Source organism: Eptesicus fuscus, chromosome 6, assembly GCF_027574615.1.
Source record: "Eptesicus fuscus isolate TK198812 chromosome 6, DD_ASM_mEF_20220401, whole genome shotgun sequence".
In the NCBI taxonomy this organism is placed as follows: Eukaryota; Metazoa; Chordata; class Mammalia; order Chiroptera; family Vespertilionidae; genus Eptesicus; species Eptesicus fuscus.
This window is the reverse complement of record NC_072478.1, coordinates 67,519,503-67,540,125: the sequence shown is the minus strand read 5'-3', so window position 1 is coordinate 67,540,125 and position 20,623 is coordinate 67,519,503. Positions and strand designations below refer to the sequence as shown.

At 39.5% G+C, this 20,623-nt stretch overlaps 1 protein-coding gene and 1 long non-coding RNA gene across 4 annotated transcripts in view; one reads left to right on the top strand and one right to left on the bottom strand.

The window, feature by feature from the left end:
- FAT4 (FAT atypical cadherin 4) overlaps nucleotides 1–20,623 on the top strand; it is a 151,273-nt gene that overhangs the window by 112,702 nt on the left and 17,948 nt on the right. For 2 of the 3 annotated variants that reach the window (XM_008143355.3, XM_054717754.1), the window contains exons 8-11: nucleotides 2,562–2,812; nucleotides 4,981–9,330; nucleotides 15,125–15,229; nucleotides 19,788–20,095. In XM_008143355.3, coding sequence (XP_008141577.2) covers nucleotides 2,562–2,812; nucleotides 4,981–9,330; nucleotides 15,125–15,229; nucleotides 19,788–20,095 — 5,014 coding nt within the window. The remainder of the gene's footprint in view (nucleotides 1–2,561; nucleotides 2,813–4,980; nucleotides 9,331–15,124; nucleotides 15,230–19,787; nucleotides 20,096–20,623) is intronic. The other variant, XM_054717755.1, reaches the window with a different exon arrangement.
- LOC129149472 (uncharacterized) lies at nucleotides 2,544–7,878 on the bottom strand. The gene is made up of 3 exons (XR_008556373.1): nucleotides 7,808–7,878; nucleotides 4,586–4,857; nucleotides 2,544–2,634 (listed from the first exon to the last, which is right to left on the bottom strand). It is a non-coding gene; the product is annotated as an uncharacterized LOC129149472 (long non-coding RNA).

The window sequence follows — 20,623 nt, the reverse complement described above, 5'->3', positions numbered from 1 at the left end:
GATATGAACTAGCTGGGCATCTAGTGGCTCAGCTTTAACAAGGATCTACTTCCTTCCTTGGAATCTTCAACCTCCAGTTTGCCATGTCCCTATTTCACTCTCTGCATAAACAGCCCCAGCATCTCCCCCAAGAGTCTTCTGCACGTACCCCCACATATAGACAATCCTTCAGCCTCACTGGATGGCCTTCTGCTCCTGGGAAAAGGATCTGTGCTTCCCTGGCCTTAAGGCTTTGTCCAGGTCTTTCTATATCCTAGGCCAGGGTTCTGCAAACTGCGGCCGGCAGGCCAAATTCAGCTCAGGGTCTGCTTTTGTAAATAAAATGTTATTGGAGCATAGCCTCACCCATTCATGCACTTATTGTCTGAGGCAACTTTTGTACTAAATTGAGTATCACAACAGACATCTTACAGCCTGCAAAGCTGAGAATATTTACTAACTGGCCCTTTACAGAGACAATGTCCTGGCCTAGACAGACAATGTCCTGGCCTCTTTCTCCCTCTTCAACATTATTGTAAGATGGGCAACCCCCTTAAAACAGAGCTTGAATTTACTATCCTCCAAAGAAGGCTTTATTTTAATAATTCCAGTCAAGGGTGGTCTCTGTCTTCTGAACACCTGGAGCAGTGCTTCTGCACCGTTTCTTAGCACTTACACATACCACCGTGGTTTGCATTTACTTTCCTACATGCCTTCCTTCCATTTAGGATGTAAGTTTGAGGACAGAATTTTTACCTACTTATCCATGTCTCTATTAGTCCATCTACCACTTAACTAAATATATAGATGGATTATAATAGATTACAGCAGGTCCTTGAATAGCATTGTTTCATTCAGGTTGTTTTATTAGAACATTGATAAGATGTCCTGGGAACCTAACTCTTGTGTGTATCAATTAGTCTGCAGTAAAATCGGTTTTGTTCTTCATTGTTTTGCTTAAAGTCACAGTTTCCAAGAACCTTTCGATGGTGTTACATGAGGACTTACTGTATATGTAATAGATCATTATAATTATACTAGAGGCCCGTTGCACAAAGATTCATGCAATAGGCCTTTCTTCCCCTGGCTGCCAGCACAGGTTTTCCTCCAGCACCCGGGACTCTGGCCGCCAACTTCCATCTTCGCTCCGGCCGGAGCCTTTAGTCTTCTCTGCTCCAGCTGGAGTGCCGCTCCTGTAGCTCCCTCCGCCCCCCCCACCCTCCCCCTCATAGCAGGCATCCCACCCCACCCGGCCGCTCCGTGCCTGCATATACAAATTAACCCTCCAGCTTTGTCGGGTTAATTTGCATACTCACTCCTGATTTGGCTGGTGGGTGTCGCAGAGGTATGGTCAATTTGCATATGTCTCTTTTATTAGTGTAGATATGTATATATACTATGTTTATGTAAGCCTGGACTTTGAATTGTTGTCATGTATCAATTATATTGACATGTGCTTATCATATGAAATGACATTTAATACTCAAAACTACCAAATGAAAGGAATCCATTTTTGCCTGTATTTTTTAAATACCAGTTCTCCAACAGTTTATCATTTCTCTAAAAAAAGATGAAAGTGCTGAAATGTGTCTTTTAAACTGTGAGCTTAACGGGAGGAACATGCACTCTGCCGGCTGCAGTGTGGGTTTTTCCTGCTGTTTCTGTGAGACACATGCTGTTGCTATGTTTTTATGAACGCAAACCAAACTACAGAAACACGCGCCTAATTCCAGCAAGGGCATTTCTTTGTTGGTCTAAAGGAGAAAGCTTTTAAAGACATCTATTTCATGGCTACCTCCAACCTTAGAAATGATGGACCCCAGCCAGTTTCTGAACCTTCAAGCTTTGGAACTTCTTCCCTAGCGGATCTCTCAGGAATATATGCAGATAGCTTTCCTCTCCAGAAAGAAGAGAGAAGCTATTCTCAGTGGAAAATCCTGTCTGTTAACCAATCTGGTTAGCATCAAAATATCCATGGAGATGTCCTACTTCTCCTGACAACAAGAAAGCAGAGCAGCACGGCCATGGGAGGAATGAAAAATGAGAGAATTAGTAACTAGGAATGTCTCTGTGTAAATAATCAGTTCTTTAGTTGTTCTGGATAGTCAATGTGTATCAAATACAGTGTTTTCATCTTGAAAGAGCAGCCCTCAACTGCTCTTCTCTGGGACATTATGGCACACAGCAGAAAAGTAATTTTTAGATTCATTTAACAGATGTTCATCTGTGATCCTGGCCATTAACCACACTATTAGAGCAATGCCCTGATTTATGCTTTCTGGCTCATCTATTTAAAACACAATGGTCTTCTGGGTACATTTTGGGGTCTTGCGTGATTTAAGAAGCCCACAAAGCTTGCGAGGACCTGCTTGAGGTCATTGGACATGTCACAATAAAGAGTGTCAGTGTGATATTCACATAAAATTTGAAAGATTTGTCTTCCAGCTGTATTTTTTTCATTGTTGTGTGATCTGACTTGTAATGTCTTTGGTTACATTTCTGCCTCAGTTTTTAAATTACAGTAAACAGATGCTACAATATCGTACCTAGAAGGAACCTGCCATCTCTGCTCTCTGCTTTAGTTATAGGATCATCGGTGGAAACTCTCAGTTCACCATCAACCCATCCACAGGACAGATCATCACCAGTGCACTGCTGGACAGGGAGACACGAGAAAATTATACATTAGTGGTGGTTTCCAGTGATGCTGGGTCCCCGGGGCCTCTTTCCAGTTCCACCAGCGTGCTGGTCACAGTGACTGATGTCAATGACAATCCGCCACGATTTCAACATCACCCATATGTCACACACATCCCATCGCCTACTCTTCCAGGTAATCACATGATGCATTGATTGGACATGTTCTATAAAACACATTTCTTTCATTTTTACATGTGTAGCTTTGATATAGCCTATGTTTGCAAATCCTCTGAAATTCAACTTGTTTTGCCTAACAAAACTAAAGGAACATTGAATCTCACAAATTAATTCTTTCTTCATCAACCAATTGTGTTTGAGATTTTATAATTGCCATATCTTTCCTATTACTATTTCTTAATATGACTTGAATATTATTAGGTGATTAAAATAAATATGACTTGTAGTCAGGTAGGGTTCTGCCTGGAGATGTAATTTGTAAGATCTCTGAGAGGAGGGGCAGGTCTCTCTTTTTTTCATGCCATATCCCAGTGCCTGAAACATTATCTGGAATTGATAGGAATTCAGTTATATTCATGGGTAGAAAATGAATATTTTACTTCAATGGTTCATAGGTAGATTTTTAAATGTTTAATGAATGACTAATTCTAGTTAATTCTTATCATTAGTATCATTTTATTCCAGTTTTGAGGGATGCAGTTTTGTTAGTAAGTTTATGGAGCCATTAATGAGCCACTTTCATGCTGACAGCATGCATTTATTATTCTGCATCTCTTTCAAATTTAGTTTGGTTGCATTTGCTTTTTTTGCAAAGAATGGCATACTCTCTTCAGAACCACACAAATCATCTGCCATCTGCAGTTTCTGAGATGAGTTTTCAAACGAGAATAAACACAACTAAAGACCACAATTCATTTAATCTTCCTTGCTTTAAAATATTTTTAATTAGAAGAAAAAATAAATGGATCCAGGATTCCTCCCCTCAGTGATCTTTGATCTTCTATGCACTCGAGAATGTCTAATTAATACCAATTGAAGGTATAATATCCATAAAATTTTGCCAACTTTCTATCAAAAGGAAACGTTGATATCAAAGTCGTAGGTCCCTGCTGAAGGCCTTTAGCTGAAATGATGCTGGCAGACATGACTCTAATCACATCCAGTATTCGGTGATGCAACATCGCATCTCCTACGCAAAGTGAGGGACACGCCAGCATCTTTTCCTCATTAGACATAATTAATCAGGATCACTGGCCTTTTTTTTTTTTTTTATAAAAGACTTTTCAGTTTTGTCGCAAACTCTTTGGTAGGGCTGGGAGTGCAGGTTTGGGAAAGTTTCTGAATGAGAATATCAAAAACATGTCCTTCTGGCAGCTCCCCTGCATATTTCTGCTACAATCTGTTTTGTTGGCACTCATCCCAAGCACTGACTTTTGGAACCCACATTGGGTCCATTCTTTCTCAGTTCTTATTTCTTTCTTTTTTTTTTAAAAAAAAAATATATTTTATTGATTTTTTTACAGAGAGGAAGGGAGAGGGATAGAGAGTTAGAAACATCGATGAGAGAGAAACATCGATCAGCTGCCTCCTGCACAGCCCCCACTAGGGATGTGCCCGCAACCAAGGTACATGCCCTTGACCGGAATCGAACCTGGGACCCTTGAGTCCGCAGGCCGACGCTCTATCCACTGAGCCAAACCGGTTTTGGCTCAGTTCTTATTTCTTACTACTTTATAATTGTTTGAGTTGACTTATAGATTTATATGTATATCTATGCTTGTTTTGTCTCCATGACATAATAGCTCATAGGTAAAAGAATTTTACTATGAAACAATACGCATAAGGAATCAACAGTGATTTTTTAAGCATATTATTTTTATGGACATCATTACATATATGGTAATTGAGAATGTTTTAAAACATAAAAGAGCAATTATCTTTTACTTACATGGGGTAGCAGCACAGCTGTTAGCACAGCACACGTTACAATCATGTGGGCTGGGAGTGGTATGATGTGCAGATTTATCTCCCAGGATCTACAATTTGGAAGGACTGGCCATTGCTCTTCCTTGTGCTCCTCTCAAAGGCATTCTGCAGAATATTAAATCCAGTAGACCACATGGGCTTTAGTTAGGAAATGGCTGGTCAGTCCCTGAAGACGATTGTTAAGTAGATTTGATTTTGCAACTTCCGGGACAATAGAGGCGGTACCATCCTCCCCTAGGAATTGTGAGAAATAAAATTACACCAGGTAGAAATACAGTGTTTTATATGCATTAACCTACTACCCGATGTTCTGTTTGGGTTCCCTGTGATTCTCACTGCACGCTCCCTCATTCATAGGTGCCTTCGTCTTTGCGGTTACAGTCACAGACGCTGATATTGGACCCAATTCTGAACTGCACTACTCTCTGTCGGGTAGAAACTCTGAGAAATTTCACATCGACCCACTGCGGGGAGCTATCATGGCAGCCGGGCCATTGAACGGAGCTTCAGAAGTGACATTCTCTGTCCATGTGAAAGACGGTGGCTCGTTTCCAAAGACAGATTCTACAACAGTGACTGTTAGGTTCGTGAACAAGGCGGATTTCCCCAGAGTCAGAGCCAAAGAACAAACTTTCATGTTTCCTGAGAACCAGCCAGTCGGCACTCAGGTCACCACTGTTACGGGGTCCTCCCTGAGAGGAGATCCTTTGTCTTATTATATCGCAAGTGGGAACCTTGGCAGCACATTCCAGATTGATCAGTTAACAGGGCAGGTGTCCATCAGCCGGCCTCTGGATTTTGAAAAGATGCAAAAATATGTTGTATGGATAGAGGCCAGAGATGGAGGTTTCCCTCCTTTCTCCTCTTATGAGAAGCTCGACATAGCTGTGTTAGATGTCAACGATAATGCCCCGATTTTTAAGGAAGATCCATTTGTCTCTGAAATATTGGAAAATCTTTCTCCTCGAAAAATACTTACTGTCTCAGCCACGGACAAGGACAGTGGACCCAATGGACAGTTAGATTACGATATTGTTAATGGCAACCAAGAACACAGTTTCAGCATCGATCATGCCACTGGTGAAATTAGAAGCATTCGGCCTCTAGACAGGGAAAAGGTATCTCAGTATGTGCTCACCATAAAGTCCTCAGACAAAGGCTCCCCTTCTCAGAGCAGCTCAGTCAAAGTCATCATTCACATTTTAGATGAAAATGATAATGCCCCGAGGTTTTCTCAGATCTTTAGTGCCCATGTTTCTGAAAACTCCCCATTAGGATACACGGTTACACGTGTCACGACTTCTGATGAAGACACTGGTGTAAATGCAATCAGTAGATATTCTATAATGGACACAAGCCTTCCATTTACCATTAATCCCAGCACAGGGGATATTGTCATTAGCAGACCTTTAAATAGAGAAGATACCGACCGTTACAGAATCCGAGTTTCTGCACATGATTCCGGGTGGACTGTAAGTACAGATGTCACAATATTTGTGACAGATGTCAATGACAATGCTCCGAGATTTAGCAGACCCTCCTATTATTTAGATTGCCCCGAACTTGCTGAAATCGGCTCCAAAGTGACTCAGGTGTCTGCAACCGATCCTGACGAGGGGTCAAATGGACAAGTGGTTTATTTTATAAAATCTCAGTCAGAGTATTTCAGGATTAATGCCACCACAGGAGAGATTTTCAATAAACAGATCTTAAAATACCAAAACGTCAGTGGCTTCAGTAACGTGAACATCAACAGACACAGTTTTATAGTGACATCTTCAGATCGAGGTAATCCTTCCCTACTCAGCGAGACCACCGTTACCATCAACATAGTGGATAGTAATGACAATGCACCCCAATTTCTTAAAAGTAAATATTTCACTCCAGTCACCAAAAATGTAAAAGTTGGTACAAAGTTAATCAAAGTTACTGCAGTAGACGATAAAGATTTCGGATTGAATTCCGAAGTGGAGTATTTTGTTTCCAGTGAAAATCACTTGGGGAAATTTAAGTTGGACAATAATACAGGGTGGATTTCGGTAGCATCTTCTCTCATCTCTGACTTGAATCAAAACTTTTTGATCACTGTCACTGCCAAGGATAAAGGAAACCCTCCACTTTCATCCCAAGCAACGGTTCAAATCATTGTCACCGAGGAAAACTACCATACTCCGGAATTCTCCCAAAGCCACATGAGTGCCACCATCCCGGAAAGCCACGGTGTCGGGGCCGTTGTCAGAACGGTTTCTGCAAGAGATAGAGACGCAGCGATGAATGGCCTGATTAGATACAGCATTTCTTCCGGAAATGAAGAGGGCGTTTTTGCCATCAATTCCTCCACAGGTGTATTGACACTAGCCAAAGCTCTTGATTACGAGCTCTGCCAGAGACATGAAATGACTATTAGCGCTACTGATGGCGGGTGGGTGGCAAGGACGGGTTACTGCAGTGTGACTGTCAATGTGCTCGATGTGAATGACAATTCTCCAGTGTTCCTCCCTGAGGAATATTTCCCCACTGTTTTGGAAAATGCCCCAAGCGGGACCACCGTCATCCACCTAAACGCAACGGATGCTGACTCGGGCACCAACGCTGTGATCGCATACACTGTCCAGTCATCTGACAGCGACCTCTTTGTCATTGACCCCAACACGGGCGTCCTCACCACTCAAGGCTTCTTGGATTTTGAAACCAAGCAGAGCTACCACCTTACTGTGAAAGCTTTCAATGTCCCCGATGAGGAGAGGTGCAGTTTTGCCACAGTTAATGTACAATTAAAAGGGACAAATGAATATGTGCCTCGTTTCGTTTCCAAACTCTACTATTTTGAAATCTCAGAAGCAGCTCCTAGAGGTACGATTGTTGGAGAAGTGTTTGCCAGCGACCGGGATTTGGGCGTTGACGGGGAGGTACATTATTTGATTTTTGGAAACAGTAGGAAGAAGGGTTTCCAGATCCATAAGAAGACCGGACAGATTTACGTTTCTGGACTCCTTGACAGAGAAAAAGAAGAAAGGGTATCTTTGAAGGTATTGGCCAAGAATTCTGGCAGCATTAGGGGTGCAGACATAGATGAGGTCACTGTGAATATCACGGTGCTCGATGCCAATGACCCACCCATTTTCAGCCTGAGCACCTACAGCGTTCAGATCAGCGAAGGGGTCCCGACGGGAACTCACGTGACCTTTGTCAGTGCCTTTGACTCCGACTCGGTCCCCAGCTGGAGCAGGTTCTCTTACTTCATCGGGTCGGGGAATGAGAACGGTGCCTTTTCCATCAACCCGCAGACAGGGCAGATCACGGTGACGGCAGAACTGGATCGAGAAACCCTCCCCGTCTATAACCTGACCGTGTTGGCTGTTGATTCGGGGACGCCCTCCGCCACCGGAAGTGCCGCCCTCTTCGTCACCCTGGAAGACATAAACGACAACGGGCCAATGCTGACCGTCAGCGAGGGAGAAGTGACGGAAAACCAACGCCCGGGCACTCTGGTGACGACCCTTCAGTCCACCGACCCCGACCTCCCTCCCAACCAAGGCCCCTTTACCTATTACTTGCTGAGCACGGGTCCCGCCACCAACTATTTCAGTCTGAGCACCGCCGGCGTGCTGAGCACCACCCGAGAGATCGACCGGGAGCAGATTGCAGACTTCTACCTGTCCGTGGTCACCAGGGACTCGGGTGTGCCTCAGATGTCTTCCACAGGGACCGTGCACGTCGCCGTGATAGACCAAAATGACAACCCTTCCCAGTCTCGGACGGTGGAGGTATTTGTTCATTACTATGGCAACGTGTTTCCCGGCGGGCTGCTGGGCTCGGTGAAGCCACAGGACCCGGATGTGCTGGACGCCTTCCACTGCGCCCTGACCTCCGGGGTGACGAGCCTCTTCAGCGTTCCCAGGGGCACTTGCGATCTGCACGCCCAGCCAAGGTCCACCGACGGCACGTTCGACCTGACGGTCCTCAGCAGCGACGGGGTCCACAGCACGGTCACCAGCAGCATCCGCGTCTTCTTCGCGGGCTTTTCCAACGCCACCATAGACAGCAGCATCCTCCTGCGGCTCGGCGTCCCGACGGTGAGGGACTTCCTGACCAACCACTACCTCCACTTCCTGCGCATCGCCGGCTCGCAGCTCACGGGCCTGGGGACCGCCGTGCAGCTCTACGGGGCCTACGAAGAGAACAACAGGACGTTTCTCCTCGCCGCCGTGAAGCGGGGCCACAATCAGTACGTGAATCCCAGTGGGGTGGCCACCTTCTTCGAAAGCATCAAAGAGACCCTTCTCCGGCAGAGCGGGGTGAAGGTGGAATCTGTGGACCACGACGCGTGTGCCCACGGGCCGTGCCAGAACGGGGGGAGCTGCGTCCGAAGACTGGCGGTGAGCCCCGCGGTCAAGAGCCACGAGAGCCTTCCGGTCATCATCGTGGCCAACGAGCCTTTGCAGCCGTTCCTGTGCAAGTGTCTGCCGGGTTATGCTGGGGGCTGGTGCGAGATAGACATCGATGAGTGCCTTCCGTCTCCCTGCCACAACGGCGGGACCTGCCACAATCTGGTGGGAGGGTTTTCATGCAGCTGCCCCGACGGCTTCACGGGGAGGGCCTGCGAGCGAGATATCAATGAGTGCCTGCCTAGTCCTTGTAAGAATGGTGCCGTCTGCCAGAATTTCCCAGGAAGCTTCAACTGTGTCTGCAAAACTGGATACACAGGTATGTAACGTGTGGCTCTTTTCACTAAGACTTTAGCCATGTCAGGTAAGGTACGCTAGAAGGTAATGAATGTTTTTAAGTTATTATTATTATTTTTTTTTTTACTTAAAAATGGGTATAAGCATTGAAAATGCTTTCAGCATTTCCCATTGGCCAGATACTGTTATAGGCCTTTGATCTGTACTTATTTTATTTACTTCTGATAAGAAACCTATGCAGTAGGGCCAATTATTTTTTATGGACAAGAAGACTGAAGTAGAGAGAAGTCTGTTTTCTAAGGTGACTCAGTGAATTTGTTATAGAGTTGGGACCTAAGTGAATTCCAGAGTTTCAACTGACCTTCAATTTCCCCATCTGTAAAAATGGGAATAATCATGCTTACTTATCTCTTAGTGTTGTAATAAGTTAAAATAATGCTTGTAAAACACCTAGCACCCAGTCCACTCAGTAGGTAGCAATGACAGTAAGTAGTGTTCGTAGAGGTGTCAGTGTAATAGTGGTGGTAATAGAGGGGAGCCACAGAATCACTAAGACAAGAAACCTCAGTGGCACAAGGTAAGTGTGAGTCTTACCAGAGTTGTAGTCTTAGGATCATGAATAATAGGGCTATATACATGTTAGGAGTTCAGGATTTCTAAAGAAAAAAAAACCACAAACCTACACTCCTCCACCCCTCCTATACCCTCACCCCACTAATCTCCCCCCTCTCACCCCATCTCAAAAAAGTTGCTTCTTCTACTGGGAATTTAACAATAAAGATTGTTACTTGTCCCATTTTGGTGTAACAGACTCCTTCACACTTAGATTTAGAGTGAGTTCACACATAGCCTGAGCATGGAGAAAGTGTGAATGCATTTGATAGGTGACAGGGATCAGGGAAAGTCCCATGGGCCTGAGCCAGGGCACCGTATGCGGATTTCAGCATAAATGGGGCTGACTTCGTGACTGGTCGTGGAACGAGCCCTTTCACATTGCTTCTCTCTAGTTTGCTTCATGGGAGGATGGTGTTATAAAGCACAGCAGGTAAACAGAATTAGTTCATAGCCCCTTTCACCTTTCCCGCTCGCTTTCACACATCTGGAGGCATTTTATTCGTAGGGGTGTCAGTGTAATAGTGGTGTGAGCCAGCCCTGACATTTCAGGGAGGAGGAGATTGTCCATTCCTCACTCTTATGTTATTTGACAGTATAAACAGGATATTTTTCCAGATCTATAAAGTTAGATACAGCTTGTGCACAGTCATTTTACTATGAAACTTGGCAAACGTTTGCATTCATGACAATGGGAGTGATGACTAAGAGTCACTCTCTTAAAATCACAGCAGTTGTATATTAAGTTGTCAGTGACCACGAGACCAGGAAACCATTGTGATATGAAGTGAAATTTTCAGAGATACTGAGGAGTAAGTGGTTCATATGAATAAGAGAAGGTAAAAGCCTCGATTCTTATTTTGATTTTATTTCCCAGAGGGGAATTAGACAGTTTACCTTAAGTGATACATTACCCTATTAAAGTGTTAAAAACAGGTTTCTAGGAGCTTTAAAGTGTTAAAAACAGGTTTCTAGAAGCATCTAATGCTTCTTATTTCTGCAGAAAGTAAGCATGTATTTGTAAGTTTCTCATGGAGATTACGTATGTCATTACACATGATCGCCTGCAGCCTCACTGAGATTGTATTTGTATGTGCTTTAAAATACAAAGGCAGCCCAGCTGGTGCTCAGTAGTTGAGCATTGACCTATGAACCAGGAGTTCATGGTTCGATTCCTGGTCAGAGCACATGCCCGTGTTGAGGGCTCAGTCCCCAGTGTAGGGCGTGCACGAGGCAGCCGATCAATGATTCTTTTTCATCATTGATGCTTCCATCTCTCTCTCCCTTCCTCTATGAAATCAATAAAAATAAAAAACTATATATATACATATGTATATATATATAATACACACATATATATATACAAATATATATAAAAATATATGTATATATATATATATATATATATATATATATATAGGCAGAACAGTTTTGTCCCTCTTAGCTTTTCTCAGTAGCAGCCCGTATTAAACATGATATTTTTTCATTGTTTTGATATAAAAGACATACTGCTGTTTGAACAGAATATTTAGATTAACTGTCTTCCTAGTGCATTTTACAATAAGGGGAAACATTTAGATAGTGTGCAGAAAAACAGCTACTTTCTGCTAAAATAATTAAAAGATTATAAGCATAAATATTCAGAGTAAATAGCATATATGCATTATGGAATTATATTTTTAACAAAATTAGTTTATATATAAATAGGCTTTGATAGTTGTACATAATCTCCCTTCTCTGTGTATAAATATGAAATGCAAAAATTCTTGTGGTGTTCTAATATATACATATATTTCATATATGTGTATATGATATTAAAGCATACATGAGCTATAGGATATCAAGAATCATCCTACCCTCATCAGTTGGCCGAATTGAACAGGTGAGAAGAATAAATGTAGCTCAGCTCTACATAATCTAACATTCAAATGTGCTATCAGCACAAGTGAAACTCCAATATACATCCTGTTGTAAAGACCATAGGTGACCACTATAGATTCAATTGGAGTTCAGCAATTCACCACACCTACCTCTGAACATGAAGACATTTGCTAAATTTCTACAGTAAGCGTACTGTAATCTTGGAAATTCCGCGCATACCCTACCTAGCCTCTTGTTATGCATTCATTTCCATCGTCCACAATTCCCATTCTCAGGTGCTTAGAGCTTACACTTCCAGAAGCACGATTCCTTCTACCTATGAGAAATAATATATATCAACACAGTTCATTGATGGACGTCAAAGCAGTGAGATCAGTTTATTCCTCTAAGCAGCTAACAGTTAACATATGACAGTTAATGAGTTTTAATAGGAAAGGCTCCTTGAGTTCCAAAGACATGGATGCCTTTCTTTGTGCAAGCTCTGTCAGTGTCTTCCAAGCCTCGAGGCACTGACAAATATTGTTAGCTGGCTTGCAGCAGTAATTAAGTTAATGATCCAAGATTTTGTTTCATGGTGCTTCAACACATCAAGTTATTTTTGCCAGAAGCGTGTTAGTGTAATTCAAACTGCTGCATTCCTGATAATCACCATGCCATTAACACTAGAACTGAAGTAGATGCAAAATAATACGGATTGCATTGCTGACTTTAGTTGGGTGAGTGAGCATGCATGGATCTTCCAAACCTGAGACATAGGCGTTTATGAGATTTCTTTTGATTTGAAGTAAAATTATAACATCTTTCCCTCACATTAAAAAAAAAAAAGGCTTTTTTGAATAATTTAAGTGGAGTTTTCAAATTGCATCTTCAAATCTCCATTTCTAGTATGGCAACCACTTGGAAGTTTACTAGTTGTAAAACAGTTTGCTGATTAAATGGAGTACTCAAACGAAATTTTTGAATGGTAAATAATTTACATACTCTAACACCCTACAGATAAGACTATTTTCCCCCAAACTTAACTATAAATTAATTTATTTGACTCCTACCAAAGTCATTTCTTACATTTTTTAAAATTATCTACCAAGGAAAAATAAGAAAATAAAACACTTTTAAATTTAAAGCTTAAAAGTTGAACTTTTTTCTCTTATAGTGTCTATTTATATTGTTATATCTGCAGAAAATCAGATTCTGTTGGGAATTTATTTTAACTTCATTCTCAAACCACTATTTTGGTTCCCCTTTGTCTCCCCAATTCCAGTCTTCACAAAGGGAAGTCTGTAATTTTGTAAGCCATGCATGTTTTCACAACATAAAGGTGATACTGACCATATCTATAAAGTACATTAATCTATGTATTCAATACATGCTACTTTTAATGCAATTCTAAAAGGATTTTCAAAAAAAGAACATGAAACCTTAGGGAGTCCAGTAACACATGGGACAGTTACATATGCTCTTAGAGTGGGGAAAATGGTAGAAGTTGTGACTTTCCTCATGGCAAATACATAATCAAAAGTATAGCCAGTAGGTAGGTCTCCTTTATTCTCAAGGGGGCAATACTGATGTTTTGTTAAGGAAAAGAATCCCCTTCTTTAGAACAATCTGTCTCACATCCAGTCGGAAGACACCAGAGGAGAGAGTTCTCTCTGACACAGCATGTCTCTGGTGTGATGTTTGGAGAGGCCTAGGGACCATTGTCCTGCCTGTAACACGTTATTACAATACTTAAAGCATCATTTCTATGCTTCTATAGTGGTAACTTGTTTATGTTCATTACTTCCCCTGAGAATAGGAAGGTATTCTGAAATTGTTAGTGTTTTGCCTTGTAAGGAGGTTCCCAATGTTATTTATAAAAGGAAAAATGTTGTGTTTATGACCCCATGAAGCAGAGGAACATTTCTGTGAGCAGTGTCATGAGGTCTGACTCACACTTGTCATTTCAAACCAGAACGATGGTGGCTACATACTCAAGCCACAAAAACATAAGTAAATTAAACAGAAACTTTGACTGTTTTAAGCAGTTATTATGATGAAGTGGATTATCGGTGCTCAACATTAAGTTTAATGGTGCACATAAAACTTACATGTTTTCATGAGACAGTTAATAAAAGCATTAGTGCAGCCATGCTTTACAGAAACAAACTCTGTTTAATTAGATAAATAGTGAAACCCTCCTGTCAATGAATGGAAATTAAGAAATCGATATCACATTGTTTCTTAGAACCAGAAAACTAGAAACTCTTCTATTATACATGAAATACATCTATTAATAACATGTAATTGATCAGAGTGTAAGTTGGTGGTATTAAAACACATTTAAGTTTACATAGGAAAACAATACCACAACAAATACAAGTGGGACAGGCCTTATACCCTAAATTTTGCCTATCAAGTGATCAGCTATTCAGTTATAACTTGTGAAGCCTGGATGTGCGAGCAGACCTACACTGGTGTGGGCTGTAGTTTTATCATTTCTTTGGTGGTTATTAGCCTCCAAGGACCTCTTCTCCTTCACCTGTGATGTAAATGTTTGCTGTTTAGTGCATCATTTCCCCCATTAAAATAGAAACACTGTGTTAAGACCTTTATCTGTTTTCTTGACTGCAATACTTCCATCCTCTGGCATGTCTGCTGCATAATAGGCACTCAGTCAAAATTAGTTGATTCAGCTTGACAAGATGATAAATGAGAATAGTCTTTGTAAACTGAAAAATGTGCCAGTTAGATATTATTGGTTTTGAAAAAAAGTCAAAGTATTCATAATCCATAGTCAAGAATAAGTATTGATTAGTATTTGAAAATGTATTTGGTGTGTTTTCTTAGGTCTCATTCTGCTTTACATCAGATAGGCGTGCATTAAGTTAAGGGATATTTCTTGATGGTAGTTCAATAAAGAAGCTAAATGGGATTGATTAGTTTGAACAAATCTGAGCCAAGGACACCTCCACAGTGAAAATTATCCTATAAAAGTTTCACCTCTTCATTTATAAAATGTGAAAAATGTAGCAACATCGAAAAAAAATTAGTGGAAACATCTAAATTTCTTCACCATTTATGATTTCCCTAAAAACAGTATTTGTTTCAACATCTATGTGTAATTATTTCCTAAATATTATAATGCATATCTTTATAATAGGACAATTATATAAGATTTTGAACTCTCAGATAATATTTCAATTTCCCCAAGTCAAGTAGAATGGTCGAATATTTCTCTTCTTTAAGATATAATCTCTCAGGAGAGATTTCTATATATGGTTATGCAATGGTGGTGTTAATATATTTATGCGTAAGATTTTTTAAATGATCTTGATGCTTTTCAGGGAAAATGTGTGAATCTTCAGTCAATTACTGTGAATGCAACCCCTGCTTTAATGGTGGTTCCTGCCAAAGTGGTGTGGAGTCCTACTACTGCCACTGTCCGTTTGGTGAGTAAGGCTCTGCTGGCCATATAAAATGTCAGTCTATTTTGACTCACAGTTTAGCAATTTTGTTTTATTGTGGCCCTGAGTGATTAAGACGATATGAAATGTTTTACACAGGAGATTTTGGCAAAATAAAATCTCAAAGGTTTAATATTCTTAAAAGTTAATTATGGAAATCCCATTGAATATATTGCTTTGATCATTACTAGAAAAACAATCAACTGAAGATAATTGAATTTGATGTTGTGTTCTCAGGACATTTCCCCTCAATACTTTATAGCTGTCTTCTTTTCAGCCTAGATAGAACCTATCATGTAAAAAAATCTTTCAGGCACTATTTGACATCATTCTCTATTTCAAATCTTTAAAAATAATCCTTCAAAATGATTTTTGTTTTGTTTTGCTTTTGTTTTTTACATTAATTCAAACAGTTGTCTGAGAAGGAGTTATAGGCATTTTGTAGATAGTATCAACATAACTAATCAAAATTCAGGCTAATGTGTTCTTTGGAGGAAGAAAGTGGTTACTTTTTTTTTTTTTTTTTTTTTTGAAAACGTACCTATACATTCACCACAGTGGCATGAATGAAAAGATTCCTTCCAGGTGTCACTCAAATGTTGCTAGGCACTGAAACAGCCAAGGACTATGAGAAAAGCTTTGGAGGAAACTTTCATTTGACCTTGGTTTGTGATCATTATATCAATTTAAAAAAAAATTATTGATTTTTAGAGAGAGGGGAAAGGAAAGGGATAGAGAGATAGAAACACTGATAAGAGAGAAACATTGCTCAGCTGCTTCCTGCACGCCCCCTACTGGGGATCAAGTCGGCAACCCGGGCATGTGCCCTGGCAAGAATCAAACCAGTGACCTCTTAGTTCATGGGTCAATGCTCAACCACTGAGCCACACCAGCTGGGCCATTCCATCAATTTAAAGGCTGACTTAACTCACACTATAGTATTCATCTCCAGATGCCCTGCAGTAGTTAGAGACCCTCTATAAGCAAAAGAGGAGAAGGATATTTTCTGCTCTTTCCTTGGACATATTACTATGGACCTAAAAAGTGAATTCTAATGTATAGTACAGAATAGAACTTAAAAATAAACTGAGGTTTCTAGTAGCCAGTGAAATATACTGCTAATTGGTTTTCAAATAAGTCCAGGACTCCATCTAGTTTTTATACAGCACATCAATAGAATGATAAAGAAAAACAAGATATGAAAATACCTTATTGTGAGCCATGCATTTTAGCAATGGTTCTGAGTCCCAGACACTGAGGTTTTTGTCTAAAGTAAAAAAACAAAATCAGCCCTAACCGGTTTGGCTCAGTGGATAGAGCGTCGGCCTGTGGACTGAAAGGTCCCAGGTTCGATTTCGGTCAAGTGCATGTACCTTGGTTGTGGGCACATCCCCAGTAGGAGTTGTGCAGGAGGAAGCTGATCAATGTTTCTTTCTCATCGATGTTTCTAACTCTCTATCCCTCTCCCTTCCTCTCTGTAAAAAATCAATAAAAAATGTTTTTAAAATATCAAAACAAAATTACCCCAAAATGATATAGAGACTAGAAATTTTTATTTTCAGTCCAGCATGACATTCACAGTATCCCTCCTTTTTAAAATGTATGTGAGATTCTCACAAACAATGCTCATGATACTGGGAAAGGTAGATCAAGGTCAAAATAACCACAACTTTAGATCTACAATTTCTTTCTCTCAGTGATATCTTATAATCCTTAAAGGGTGCTGCCTTCTGCTCATATCATATTCAGGTTGCATGGTTTAACTTAAGTTTTGGAATAAAAGATAAAGGGATTGGAGTGGAAAGTGGAAAAATGAATTCAAGTGACTGAACAAAGGTTGTTTACACTTTTAAAGATTCCTTTGCATCCCAATCACAAATATGAGGATTTAAGGTAATTGATAGTAAATCGGAACAAACTGTTGCTGCAGTGTAGCTGATACAACAGTCACTGCCTATTGGGTGGAAATATTTTTGGGTTCTCACCCTACTAGAGCTCCCCAGAGAAAGGGGACTAGTGCAACCACATAAATTAAAAGACAGACGGATCATATGTGGCTGGCAGTACAAATTTCTCTCCCTGTTCCTAACAGTGGCAAAGAAAAAAAATTATTTAGACTTAAATATTGTCAGACAACAACAGAAGCAGTTACAAAACAAAACAACAAAACCTTGAAACAGTAATACATGATTACAGACAGAGAGAATTGAAAGGAAAAGTATTTTCCTTTTCATATTGAATGTGGGTGAAACATACAAATAAAAATGGCAGATGGAATGCTTCAAACAAATAGCTGGAGATCGTTACACATGCATCCTATAAAACAACATCTTGACCATAATTTCGAAGTTGGAAAAAAATTTGCACTGTTTACCTTCTCAACAGTGAAAGATTTGTTTGGACTTGATTTTTTTAAATTTAGATTTTTTTAGATTTATATTTTAGAAAAAAACATAAAATGCTTAAGACTTGCCCTAGCCAGTTTGGCTCAGTGGATAGAGTGTCGGCCTGCGGACTGAAGGGTCTGAAGTTTGATTCCGGCCAAGAGCACATGCCCGGGTTGCAGGCTCGATCCCAAGTGTGGTGTGCAGGAGGCAGCCAATCAATGATTCTATCTTATCCTTAATGTTTCGTTCTCTCTCTCCCTCTCCCTCCTCTCTGAAATCAATAAAAAAATATATGTTAAAAAATGCTTAAGACTTTTATAAAGAGAGCCTGTATAATTGTATATGTGTAACTTCATATACATACACACACAAGAAAAAAATCCCTTATTAGAGCAATTTTAATAATTGCTCTTGACTTTTATGTAAGTTTATTTTGTGGCATTTTAGATGGAAGGCAATTTTAAAATCTTCAACTTTTAAACTTTTATATTTTCAAAATAGAAATTTACTTTTCTCTAGAAACTATATCAAAACTTCTTAAAAAGAAAAATATATATTCCACAAAGAAATATTTTTATGTTTTAATATACAGTATTGACTTTAGTTAAAATGTAGAATATGTTTCTGGGATCTGTATACTTTCTACATATGTGAATATACAATTTAAGCACATTTTAATAGATTTATTAAAATTTAATCAGAAGAGACCTGAGGAAATACATAGTAAATATTTCTGCGATAATCTATTTAATTTGTGTGCTTATCTTTGCTTTTTCTTTAACTTTGGCTACTCCTTCTGCATATATAAGGTATATGTAATATAATAAATATTTAATATAAATAAATTGTAAAATCTTATTGTATGTGAGTATAAATTATAGATACAACATAAAATATAAATACTATATGATAGATATAATATATTTATAATATAAATAAATGTATACCATATGTAATATATGATTTATAATATGCAACTCAAATATTCCTTTCCTTTTTTTAAACTTCAGTTAACGATAAAAAGAAATTATTTATATTTCTACTCATTTACAATGAATGTGATTACAGAAACAGAAAAGATAGTAGACACATGCTTTTATAGAAGCTACTAAGCTGTTTTGATTTAAAGAACATTTGGATAAAAAATGTGGTACAGCTAAACAACTAGACAATCAGGAGATCTGGCCTTCAGTGTTGGCTCTGACTCCCATGGTTCTGTGGCCTTGGGCGATTTTTAAATATTCTATAAAATAATGGCATTGGTTCCTTCTGGTTGAACAACTCCCTGACTCTAAATGTAACACATTTAAAAGAGATGTGCAGCCAAAATGAAGGCATGAAACCTCTGCAAGTTAATAAGAGTCACGATGTATTGGCATGGGTTAATTTTCCAATCATTTGCTACAGTCTACTAATATTTGTGGGAAAAGAATTTTGGCATAGCATTGTAACATCAATAAAACTCATTTTTCAAGTTTGAAAAAGAACCAGCACAAACAAATGGGAATGCTTGATTTTGGAAAAAAACAGAAAACTATTTCCAAGGAGCCTGGTATAAATCATGCCCAGAGTGGGTATGAAACAAGAAAGAAGTAAAAACTAGGACAGTTAATTTCCCTAAAAGCAGTGGTTCTCTTCTGTAATTTGTGACCCTTAAAAATACCACAGGCACAGGGACTGATTTTTTTTTTTTTTTAGTCAAAACAAAATTTATCATGCTCAATTGAATTAAAATTGTTTTTAAGAATTTATGAGATAGGAGAAAGAAAGAATTATATATTATGAAGGAAGTACCTTGTTTGAAAATTGCAGCGTATGAAACTTCATAAAGATCGACCAACTAATTTTGAAAGCTTTCCAGGAAAGAAATCTTTTCGGACATACTTCATTCCACTAATTCTAATTTTTAGAAATGGGGCATACTTAAATATGTTCCCTAATTGGCCAAAGAAAAGCATTTAAACCACTTTATCATCTCTGTTCTATGTTTTAAAGATCATCGATTCATTCCATTTCAATTTGGTTTAGATAGTATTCTTTGGAGAATAAGAAAAAATGTTGTAAGTATGACTAATTTTTGTATTTTAATCAAAGCTATTGAATAAAACTTCACCGGAATTTGATGTGTCGATTTTTCAATTTTTTTCTGTCTCCAGGTGTGTTTGGAAAACACTGCGAGTTGAATAGTTATGGATTTGAGGAGTTATCTTACATGGAATTTCCCAGCTTGGACCCCAATAACAACTATATTTATGTTAAATTTGCGACGATTAAAAGTCATGCTTTATTGCTTTACAACTATGACAACCAGACAGGGGACCGGGCTGAGTTTTTGGCCCTTGAAATTGCTGAAGAGAGACTAAGATTCTCTTACAATTTAGGCAGCGGTACATATAAACTCACCACCATGAAGAAGGTGTCAGACGGACATTTTCACACTGTGATTGCCAGGAGAGCAGGAATGGTAAGCCACTGATGACTTCCTGATATGAACAGTCACTCTAATAGGGGATAGTAGGTAGCACCCTCATCCCAATTCTCAGAGCATAGGTAAGATAACTCTATACCTAGGGTGTTGTCAGTGGACTCTTATGTGGAGTGGATGATTTTGCCTCTTGACCTCCAAGGTCCCTTTAAACTTCATAAACATTTGATTGTGTCACACAAGGGCTTGGGAGCAAGAGAGAGATAAAATTAAAAAAGGTACTTTGAGGTACGCCCAAAGGGAGAGCAAAAGGATTCTTTCAGTTTGTTTGTAATATGTAGCCATACTCATCAGGTTTGGAATAATACTAAATGGGGGAAAAAGAAACTCTTGTCATTGTGACTTCGGTCAGTGGAAAAATGTCTCCCTATTTCAGAAAACATCCAAAACAAAGCCCCTACTGGATTTTGAATCTATTTTCTACAGTTCAGAAGGACTTTGTTGGAAACTGGCAAAATCATTAACTTCTCAGCTTGAATCATTTCATCCACAGGACAGAAACTTCTC